General features: G+C 42.9%; 1 protein-coding gene across 2 annotated transcripts in view; it reads left to right on the top strand.

Moving 5' to 3' along the window:
• The window catches only part of RPLP2 (ribosomal protein lateral stalk subunit P2), a 44,528-nt gene that overhangs the window by 29,366 nt on the left and 3,116 nt on the right, over window positions 1-12,046 (top strand). For both annotated transcript variants that reach the window (XM_044076617.1, XM_044076618.1), the window contains exons 3-4: window positions 620-668; window positions 8,925-9,020. In XM_044076617.1, the coding sequence (XP_043932552.1) occupies window positions 620-668; window positions 8,925-9,020 (145 nt within the window). The remainder of the gene's footprint in view (window positions 1-619; window positions 669-8,924; window positions 9,021-12,046) is intronic.

Raw genomic sequence — 12,046 nt, 5'->3', positions numbered from 1 at the left:
TTGGTGATGCAGAGTGGTGGCATAAGCTATATTTGTAATCACTTTTTGGTCCATTTTAAGAGATCTGGAAAAGCAGTGCTAGTCTCTGAAGATAGCTGACAGAGCCTTGCATTGATGCAAATTGTCAGTGTTACAAGTGGAATGTTTGTGGCGATTTCATCTGGTGGTACATGTGGTTTTTTGGACCATGTGTTGAGAATTTTGTACCTCTTTGGCCTGCCTAGAAGGAGGAATACTACAGTTAACAACACTGGTGCTCCAGAAAAATGAGCCAAGGAAATAACGTAAAATAGTTTATTCAACGTTTTCATCAGACTTCATCCGACTTAGTTGAATAAACTATTTTACGTTATTTCCTTGGCTCGTTTTTCTGGAGCACCAGTGTTTGTTGTTCGAAGTTGGTTTTGCTGGTTTTGGGTTTTTCTTTGGAATACTACAGTTGTTGATTGCATTGGCCTAGTCTGTGGTGTTTTGCTACTATCTCCCAGTATCTTAGTCTTCGCTTTCTGGTTTGGGATTGGCTGGTTGAATTGCTGATGTATGGGGTAGACTGCAACATACACTGATAATCACTGGTTTGCATGCAAATAGTAATTTTTATTTTTTGCTTCTTTGGCAGGTCATCAATGAACTGAATGGCAAAGATATAAATGATGTCATCAATGCAGGTATGTTTTCTTTACGGTCTGTAATTATTTGCTGGCAGAAATGGGCAGTATTTTAGGCTTTCAAGCTTCTTAGAGAAATGTCTTTTTTAATCTTTCTGGCTGAGAACCCTCAGCTTTACCTACTTTGCATTTTGCAGTCTGTAAAGTTGTACACTTTTTTTATCCCACCATAAACATTTTTCAGACTACCAGAAGGTCACTGTAAGCTGCCTGTCTGGTGCCAGGATCTGCCACATAACACAAGCAACTCAGGTCACTCCAAAGCAAGTACAAATATGACTCCATTTCCATGCTGGTGTGTGACCTGAGACGTACCTCCCTGGACTACATGAAAAGAGACACAGAGGAGCTCTCTGATCATGTAGCCCAGGCCGGTATGACCCTGACCTTGAGTAGCATCTTACCCTCACCAAGAATGATGCCACGGTATAAAGACAAAATGATCAATTTTAACAATTGGCTAAAGTATTGGCGTCATTCAAAGGGGATCCAGTGTCTGTCAGCCTGGGATGACATGCTCGACAAGCCATGCTGCTTCGCTAGGGACTGCTTGCACCTGTCACCCCCGGGCTTTCGAATACTGGCTAAGGCTCTTGCCACCCCCATAGTGCCTTTTTTTAGGCAAGGTTCAAAAGACAAACCCACCTCCATAGACAACACAAAGAAAAAGAAACTAAGGGTAATGCTGCTCAACGCCAGAAGTCTAAACCTCAAGATGCATGCACTCGAGGCTCTCCTCAGTATGGAGAATATCGATATCTGTGCAGTAACAGAAACCTGGTTCAAGGCTCCCGAGAGCACGCAAGCACTACCAGGTTATATCTCATACCATGCTTTTCGGCCCCGAAACACGGACCGAACCGCAAAAGGAGGGGGGGGGGAGTATCCATATTCATCAAAGATACCCACACTTCCAGGTTAGTGGCACTGCATGAAGCATCGGAGACCATCCATGTGCAACTAACAGTGGGCAAAACTGCCTTTCAGTTTGTAGCCTGCTACAGACCACCCTCCCAAACTCAGGAACCCCACTCTGCTTTCCTGAGAACACTGGAGAATATGAAGGTCTCTCAACACCATTATACTGGGTGACTTCAACTACCCAAACATAGACTGGGAATTTATAAACTCAAATGCTATGGAACAACTGGTCACCACTCCCACAAGAGGGGAAAACACATTGGACCTGATCATCACCAACATGGGAACTCTTATGTTCCATACCAGAGGTATACCCCTCATTGGTAAGATGTGACCATAAATTAATCTCACTGGACATCCATATCCCATCCCCACCCCCAGCCAAGGAAACCACGGTGAAGAACTTCTCAAAAGCAAACTTCACACCTCAAAACCGAGGTGGAATCCTTCAAAGCCAGTGGAAAATATGGCCCAAACCGCAGAATCCTTTACAAACGCTTTGTATGGACACCTACAGGAATGCATGGATCGTGCTATCCCAAATAAAACCAAGACTCATTCCTCCAAAGGCAGGAGACCTGTCTGGTGGACCCCAGCCATAAATAAGCTATACAACAGAAGGAGGAAGCTACTACATGATAGAGCAAAATCCCAAAAAGGGGAAGGCATCTCTCATCAGTACTAGCAAGAAACTATGATCCCTCATAAAATCATCTAAGGCTTGCTTCGAAAGAAAAATTGCACAAGAATGCATCTAAGGCTTGCTTCGAAAGAAAAATTGCACAAGATGCTAAAGATAATCACAAGGCCTTCTTTAGTTGTGTCAGGAACCTGGGTGGCAACTCCCAGATAAGCTCAGAGTTGGTTCAAAATGACAAAAAATACACTGAACCCACAGACATTGCCAACATCCTGGGAGACAGGTTCAGAGCTGCCCTGTCTAAAGCAAAAAACACAGCATCAATGGGACAGGACGGTGTCCCGGGCTGCGTCTTACACGAACTCCAAGAAGAACTGAACCCTCACATGAAGTCACTGTTCAATCTCAGCCTTACTACAGGATATGTACCCAAGGAATGGCGTACAGCAACAGTGGTCCCACTCCACAAAGGTGGTGCCACAATGGACCCCGGAAACTATCGCCCTATAAGCCTGACTAGCCTGGTCTGCAAAGCTATGGAGCGTATCATCATGAAACTCCTAAACAAAGACATTGGGAACCTCCAAACACTGGATCCTAACCAATTCGGTTTTGTTAAGGGCAGATCTTGCCTCTTGAACCTGCTCAACTTCTTTGAAACTGTCACCAAGGCCATAGATGAAGGGTAGTCCACACAGCCTACCTGGATCTTGCAAAAGCCTTCGACACAATACCCCACTCAGGCATCATAAATAAGCTCACCAGCTTAAATATCAACCCCTATGTCACAAGATGGGTTGCACACTGGCTCAGGGATAGAACCCACATGGTCAGAATTGCAGGTGCCATGTCAGACTCTAAACCAGTTACAAGTTGCGTCCCACAAGGCTCGGTCCTGGGACCTCTCTTATTCGGTATATATTTCTCTGAGGTACAGGCTAACATGGGAGGACTATGGCTGACCAAGTTCACAGATGACTGCAAACTGGGTACCATAATTGAGACTCTGACATAAGCATCCTCCAAAAGGGTCTCGCAGAGATGGATAACTGATGCCAGAGCCATGGCCTAAAGCTAAATGCCAAAAAGTGCATAGTCATCCCCTTTGGGAAAAACAAAGTGCCCACAAATTACCACATAGGTGGTAATCCATTAAGTACGGAAGAAGTAATTAAGGATTTGGGGACCCAAGTAGATAGCAATTTCTCCTTTGACAATCACGTTGCCAAAGTGGTTAGCAAAGACCTTCTATATAGCCCACCTTATCACGAAAGGGTTCACATCTAGATCGAGAGGTCATTGTGCCCCTCTACTCATCACTCATCAGGCCCATAATTGAATACAATGCTCCATTTGGGATGTATCTTACCCGACACCTGCAGCAACTGGAAAGACCCCAAAAGTACCTCACCAAGAGGGTCAAGGGACTCGGATGCCCTACGCAGTTAGGCTAAAGAAACTCCAGCTCTACTCAGTTGCTTACCACCTACTCAGAGGCGATCTGTGCCTGACGTATAAAGCCATGTCCAACCCAGAATTAAACGACATGCTCCACCTCAGGAAATCCAAATCCCTTAGAGCTACATGCTCCAGGAACTTAAACCTCAGCACAGAAATAAATAGGACATGCTGGAGGGACAGATTCATATCCCAGAGGCTCCCCTCACTCTGGAACAAAATCCCAATCCATGTTAGAGTCCCTCAATGACCCTCTTCAAGAGAAATCTTGACAAGTGGATGTGAGATCGTAGGTTTACCCCTGGGATCTCTTCTGTGTCCCTGCTAGACAGAGGCACAGTAAACTAACCTCAAAAGGGCTATCTTCTGTGACCTACTACACAGAGGCACAGTCAACTAATCTAAAAGGATGGCGAAAGCCCAAACGCACTCTGGCTAGGCTTATAAATTCCCTAGGGCAGATAGCCTAGTATCAACCTATGAAACTAAACATTTCTGTTATCTCCTGTCAATTATTTTGTAATGCCTGATGGCTATCAGGCTTCTTGTTACTGTCCATTTCATATTGGGCAAGAGCAGTATTTTTGCATAGCTCTCATGATTGAAGTTTGGGAACTTCCCCACCCTTGATGACTCCTGGGCAGCTAAACATCACTGCAAGAGCATCCTTTGCATTCCTGACATGTGCCTCATGAGAGCCACCTTTGCTGAGTTTTAGGTCTTGAGTCCATCTTCCCCAGTGTCTTGACTGTTGGGAGCTATCCAGGCCTCCACTTGCACAGGGACAGTTGACCATCAGGGACTGCCTTGCTCCTGCCCTCAAATTGCTCTTCTAGTGCCTCAGTTGTTAGCCCAGACTGCAATCCAAGTTGAACTTTTTCCATTGGTACCACAGGACTGGACTTCTTTCCACTTGCTTACCTGGAGTTTGAGTTCTCTCATTGGCCATTGGTCCTACACTATCTGTTCATTGAGCAATTTCATATTTTATGTTGAGGGAAGTATCTGCTTGACTAAACTGTCATTTTTGGGTGGTTGGCAGGTTGAGTCATCGGGATTCTCTGTCAAGTTTTCTCTAAGTAATGACTTGTGTTTGGATTAATCAGAGAAGCTTGATCTACAAGGGACAGGTCTGAAGAATGTGAGTTTAGAATTGTTTATTGGGTAAAACAGACATTTGGACCAGCTTCAAGCTGTGATAGCTGCACTTGATGCATGCATAGAGAGATGTAAAGGTAGCAGCTTGGTAAATTCCTATCTACAAGACGGATGTTGAATTCATATGCTGCAAAAGACATTTTGCAAGCAATTTACAGAAACCGTGAAAGCATGATATATAAGCAGTTAGACTCAAAGTATATATATTTGAACCGGATGTGCTAACAAGTAGCCAAAACTTAGCTCATGTAGGAGAAAGAATGGATGTGGCTGCGCAGTGGTGCAGCGGTAGCATTGTCACCTCACAGCAAGAGGTTCTCCGGTTCGATTCTCTGCTGGGGTGCCTTCTGTATGGAGTCTGCATGTCCTCCCTGCATTCGTGTGGGTTTCCTCCCACATTAGAGACCTGCATCTGGAGCATTTCTCCCCGAGCCTCCGCTGAAAATTGGCTCGTTCAAAGTCTGACTTTTCCGGTTAAGAAATGTAAAATAACATTTAAAAAAAATTTTAAATGGGATGTAAATGGCTGTTTTCTTTGCACCTGAGGTGGACTAATTTTGGACTGTTTCTTCTTTAGAATGGACTGCAGAATCTTTTTTCATAAGGATTTGTTTATTCAAAGGACACCGGTTCATTGGAAGTATTTCCTGTGTTGATTTTGCCCTTGGCATAGTACTGAGACTCCTTGATCTGGTCACCCATAGCCTAATGGTAACCGGTCAGTGTTTGTCCTTGATAGCTCTGCTTTTGCTACAATTGACTAACATTCTTTTTGGACAGTTCAGGCACTCTTATGAATTGGTTTGTGGCTTAACCTTTGAACATATCTAATGAGTAGTGTCTGACTATGTACAGTCTCTGCCCTCTCCAGTGGCTCACTGGGTTCAGTTTTCAGTCATGGGTTGTCTATTTTTGCTCCCTTTGTAAAATTTGCAGGAAAGAGGTATGTCTTCATTACCGCCCATTAGTATAGATTATGTGCAACTTTGCCTTTCCTCCGGACAAAATACTCCTAAGCATTTGAAGTACATACAGAATTGGGTGAATTCATGATTACTTGAGGTTGAGTACATCTAGGCTGTGTGGTGGTTGCCATGGAGGACTGAGGCTACCAGCTGCTGAGTCTTCATCCTGCAATGCTGAGTTTGTCCTGTCTCTGCTTGCTTATTGTGCAACATTGAGTAAGCCACTTAGCTAGCAGGTCTCCTAGGCCTCCTCAAAGTGGGCCTTAACCTTGTAAAATTACTGGCAATGGCCATACCACTTCAAGGAATTTGTTGGCAAAATGGAAAGTCTAATCATAACTTTGTGAATGGTATTATATTGAAAGAGAGCGTGCCCCAGCATCTCGTGGTTGAGAATAGTCGTCTGGTGCAAGAGGGAACTTCCTCTCCCCATAGTTTGAGCTTATTGTTAAATATTTGCTTTTGATCAGTGGAAGTGCATTGAGTGTAACTGATACTTGGTGTGATTTGAATCCACTTGCCCTGGTGTTTAGGTGTTCCATCACAACCCCTTTGTCACATTTTTTCACATGGGGTCAGTGTTTTCTTCCAAAAATTTAGCAGTTGGGGACCAGTTGTCCTTTGTCACGTTATCTTCTCATGACCTTCCTGTGGTTTTATGCCCTATTCTTGCAGCTAAATTTGTATGTGTAGTTACTTTCACATAACTGGTGCTGTGGAGTCTGCAATCATTACAAGTTGGTCTGTTTTGCTGTAAGGACTTTTTTGGCTGTCTAGCAAACTGCAGGTTGGTGTAATGGTTAGTGTTTACCTCACAGGCACAAGTTACAGAGTTTGATTCTCACCTTTGCACACACTGTTGGCATATTGGTTAAGGTGTTTACCTTACAGACACAAGGTGCAGGGTTTGATTCTGACATTGGACAAGTGGTTAGGCTTAAAATGGCCCAAAAGGGCAGTTAGTCTAGTATGAACCCTGCATTTTGGGTCTTCAGTACCTAAAGGAGCTGCTGGTTTGGCCTTTCTGTCGTTCATCCATAGAATTGTAGAAGGCTTCCCATAGTGTCTGGAAACCATTTGCACATTCTGTCATGCACCTTGGAATTTGAGCTCTCTCTCCAGTGGTTTTTATTGCGTCTCTGAAAGGATTCACATCCCTTGCACTCCTTTTCCAAGTTTTAGCAGCAGCTGTTGACAGCAGTGGTAAATGGCAACTTAAGCAATCCTGACAGTGGCCAAAAGCCATGAGACAATTATATTGAGGAAAGTAAACTTGCATAAGTAAATCGGGCGATTGAAGGAAAGCCACATAGTTCAAAAATGTAGTAACATGTTCCATTTCAGAGAAACACCATACTTTGAGGTAGTTGATGCTTCACAAGAGTTCCATAAACTTAATGTCAAGATGTGAGGCAAAAAAGTGAAGTGCGATACAAGGCAGTTTATAGGGATTTGTTTAAACAAATGTTTTTTTAAATTACGATTTTAACAATAGAAAAGAAAACTTAGAGCCACTTAACTCAATAACAAGCACACACAAACTGTTAAATTATTATAAAATGTTAGACTTGAAAACCATTAATAATTTATCTTTAAGTTTAAGCTAATATTTGAGTGTTTGACATTTTAAGTCTTAATTGTAAAAGTGCACGTGTGTTTTAGTCTGTTACAAAGTGATTAGTGTCTTTGTTGGAACCATACAGTGTTGTAGATGGCTGTCTAGTGCACTGCCCATCCTCTTAGCGTCTTAGAGGAATTTTAGGATTTCTAAAATTTAAGGATTTAAAAATACCTTAGGATTTCTAAAATTTAAGGATTTAAAAATACCACCAGAGGGTAGAAAGGTAGCATGATGTACTTAAAATGTGATGGTTTCAATCGAGACTATTTTTTTTAATAGGTTAGGATGGGCTATAGGTTAATATTTTTAAGATTTGTGTAGTAGTGTTTTGAAATAGAACAGCATTATTTATTTAACATTTAACTGGGAAAGTCTGACTTGGAACGAAGCCAGTTTTCAGCGGAGGTTCTGGGAGAAACTCTCCAGATGCATGTCTGTGTAACGTGGCAGGAAACCCACACGGATGCAGGGAGGACATGCAGACTCTGCACAGAAGGCACCCCAGCCGAGAATCGAACCAGAGAACCTCTTGCTGTGATTTTTTTTTGTAATTTTGCAATATTATTGAATGGTATTGCCCTGTAGTACAACTTTAATTATGTTTGCTAGTACAAGTTTTAGTTGAAGTGAATTAGCTGGTATGTCTTTTTATTAAAGTATTGTGTATTCTCTTGACCTTAAGTTGTAAAAATCTGCACTGTAATTAGAGTGTTTTTTTTTTTAGACTAGGACTTTTATCTGTGAAGGCATAGTTAAGTATTTACCTTTTAACCGATATTGCTTTGTCAAGAAAAATAAACCTCAGAACAAGTCTATATCTGCTGGTAAAAAAAAACATGTACACGTCATAACTGTAAGGTATGTGCCCTTTAAGTACTGTATTTGATATGTACTTGTTGCATAGTTTTCATTGGTTGGTGTCCATTTCATAAAAATGTGTACTGAAATGCAGTCTTTATGTTAAATTGCATATGACCAAGATGCAGTATTACTTTCAACTATTCTGTTAATTCATTCCTCATGGAAAGGTGACCTGAATGCATTTAAGGCCGTATGCAGTAAAAAAAATTTAGAGCATCAGCCTCATTCCCTTGCTAGAGTTGTGTTCTGTTTCACATTGCCTGAACTGGCAAGTTCCTACTTTAGGTCCACTGAAATATGGGGATTGCATTCAAATTGTTGCTAAAGTCTCCTCTTTGATTATTTTGCCACTTAAGAAATTGAGTTGCAGCGTTATTGTCCTTGCTTCACTGTCAGTTTAGGGTTGATAAACCACATGGGGAAGTAGAGTTATTATGGATTTATTCTAGTGGCAAGTAGTGCTTATTTGTCTGCCATATAATTTTGTTAAAGTATGGTAAGCAGTATTGTTAAAATATTAAATATTTTGTAACTCTCCATATAGTAACTGTTCCATAAAGTTCCATGTGTAACATTTAAAGCGTGTCAAGAAATGCAGTATTACCACATAACTTAACTGTTTCCTTTCGTAGGCCTGTCCAAACTAGCCTGTGTGCCAGCAGGTGGAGCTGTTGCTGTTTCTGCAGCTGCTGCGGGTGGAGGTGATAAAGCAGCCGCTGCTCCAGCAGGTAAAGGGTTTTTCTTTTTTTTTTTTTCACTCCCTACCTGTGATGCAGTGAAACAAGCTTGTTGCTATGGGGTTGTAAGAGGCAGGATCAGAATCTGAATGAGGCTTCAGTGTGAAGCATGAACAGTCTTGAATAACTGCTTTGCTGGGTTGTGGAAATTGAAACAGTGCTGTAGATGTTAAAATTGGTGAGAATAGATGGTTCAAATTGTTTCCATTTTTTTATGGAAGTAGACAGGGCAGCTGCTCCCTACTGGGTCAGTTTTTCAGAATAGTGCTATTATAATGGAGATTAAAATATGGTGCTTCCAGAGGAGCCTGTAGTCATTTTGTGAAACTGAAAAGAGAAGAGCTACATTAAGGACTAGTGCTGCAGGTCCCACTCTTCAGCAGCAGTGTTGTGACTGGGAAGAGTTGTTAGGATAACATTGCCTGTAACCTCATGTTTTTCAAAGTGCTTAATGCTGGGAGTGGTAGACTGTCATATAGGATTGCATACAAAAAGTACTGTTTGAGCCAACTTGATGTGCTAGGTTCTCTGTCCATGTTTTTTCCCTTTAAACATTTTTTCTGTGGTTCATAGGTTGGTACTAGACTGTCGGCCCTAGGGCCTGTACAAGCCTAGCCATGACAATTCCCTGGTTGTTTATACCCACAATGTTTACTTCCCTGGACCCCTGTCTATTAGGGCGACTGACGTGATTCCCGGGGTGAATTTCCCATCTCCCATCCAATTGTCAAGCTTCCTTTTGAATAGGGCCAAAGAGGCGCTCTGCTTGACATGTATGGGGAGTCTCTGGGTCAGGAACCTATCCCTCCAGCTTGTCTTGTTCATTGTGACAACGAGGTTTAGTTCCCTGCAGAGTGTGGCTCTGAGCGATTGGGCTTTCTTTAGGTGGAGCATGTCCAGCAGCTCTGGGTTAGACATGGCCTTGTAAGTTAAGCAGAGGTCGTCTCTGAGTAGGCGATGTGTGACAGAGTACAGCTGGAATTTTTTTAGACTGTCTGCATAGGGCGTCTGCTTTAGGCCTGTGATACGTAGAGAGATTTCTGAGGCCTTTCCAACTGTTGCAGATGTCTTGTGAGGTACATACAAATTGGGGCATTGTACTGTATAATGGGTCTAATGAGGGACTAGTACAGTGGGACAAAGGCCTCCTTTCTGGATGAAAAGCCCTTTGTGATGAGGTGTACCACATAGAAGGATTTCCTCACTGTTGTGGCGATGTGATGAGGTTGTACCACATAGAAGGATTTCCTCACTGTTGTGGCGATGTGGTCATTAAAGGTGAGACCACTGTCCACCTGAGTCTCTCCTAACACTTTGTGTTTATAGAGTATTGCCGCCTATGTGGTAGTTCATGGATATGTTTTTTTTCTGAAGGGGGGTAACTACTTTTCTTGGCATTGAGCTTGAGTTAGACTGGCACCAAGCATCTGTTTCTATAAGGCCAAAACTGTAAGGCCCTTTTGTAGGGTATCTGCATAATTTGGGGAATCGATAATGTCATCTGTGAACTTTGTTAGCCGGAGTCGCTAAGTGTTGGCCTGTACTTCAGAGAAGTAGATGCCAAACAAGAGCGGTCCCAGGACTGAAACCTGAGGTACTCCACTTGTCTGGAGCTGGATCTGGATTTGAATATTTTTAGTGTGTGTTCTGTCAGTAAACCAATTGGCAACCCATCGAGTGATGTAGGGATTAATGCCCAGCTTGGTAAGTTTATCTGATTCCAGAGTAGTGGATGGTGTCAAAGGCTTTGGCGAGGTCCAGATAGGCTGTGTGGACCAGCTTGCCACGGCTCTAGAGACTGATTCAAAGAAATCAATCTGGTTGAGGAGACAGGATCAGCCCTTCACGAACCCAAACTGGGTGGGGTCCAATGTTTGAAGGGTGCCAATGTCCTTGTTTATAAGTTCCATGATAATGCATTCCATGACATTGCAGACCAGGCTCATCAGACTGATGGAGGCGGTAGTTCCCAGGATACAGGGTGGATCCTCCCTTGTGAAGTGGGATGACTGTAGGTGTGCGACATTCAGTGGGCACGAAGCCTGAGGTGAGGCTATGGTTGAACATGACGCTTAGGTGAGGTGTCGGTTCATTTTGTAGTTCATGTAGTATATAGCCTGGTATATCATCTAGTCCCATGGATGCTGTGATGACTGGAATTTGGCAATCTGCTGGTATTGGGATGGGCCCTTTAGGGAGTGAGGGGGGGTGAAATTGGCACTGAATCGATCTGCCAGGATATTGGCGATATCCTTGGGATCAGTGTATTTAATGTCATTCTGTTGTAGCTCAGAGCAGATCTGAGCATTGCCACTTAAATTTTTGACATATGTATAGAATGCCTTGTGGTTGTCTTTGGAATCTTTGGCAATTCTATTTTCGTAACTAGCTTTGGAGGATTTTATGAGGGATCTCAGCTTTTTGCTAAGGCTGGTAGTGGAGTTTTTTACATCTTGGGATTTTCCTCTCTTCTGCAACAGTTTTTCTTCCTTCTGTTGTATATTTTGTTTATGGCTGAGGACCACTAGATTGGCTTCCTTTTTTGGAGGAGCCTGTCTTGGTTCCGTTAGGGATGGCACAACTCGTGCACGAGTGTATGTGCTTGTACAGTGCCTTAGTGTAGGATTCAGCCGTTGAACATTCAGTTCCCTTCTGCATGGGTGTCGTGAAGTTAGTCACTTCTGACTTGAGTAGCATGAAGTTGTCTTTGAGCAAAGTTTTTAATGGTTTCCTTACTGTGGGGGTGGGTTGTGGATGTCAAAGGTGATTAGTTTATGGTCAGACCTGACCAACGAGGGGGTTGACCACTGGTGTGGAGCATCTATTTCCCATGTTGGTGATGACCAGGTCTAGGATATTTGAGCCCCTGGTGGGACTATGAATTAGTTGATCTAGGGCATTGGAATTAATGAATTCCAAGAAACGTTGGGCAAAGGTGTTGGTACCGGAGTAGTTTTCCCAGTTACTTGCGGGGTAGTTGAAATCACCCAATGTTAGGGTGTTTGGTTGTATCTTAA

The sequence above is a fragment of the Protopterus annectens genome, chromosome 7.part0 (genome assembly GCF_019279795.1).
Source record: "Protopterus annectens isolate FY-2018-M chromosome 7.part0, PAN1.0, whole genome shotgun sequence".
Lineage (NCBI taxonomy): Eukaryota > Metazoa > Chordata > Ceratodontiformes > Protopteridae > Protopterus > Protopterus annectens.
Note: the sequence above shows the minus strand (reverse complement) of the source record. Positions and strands in the feature narration are given on the sequence as shown.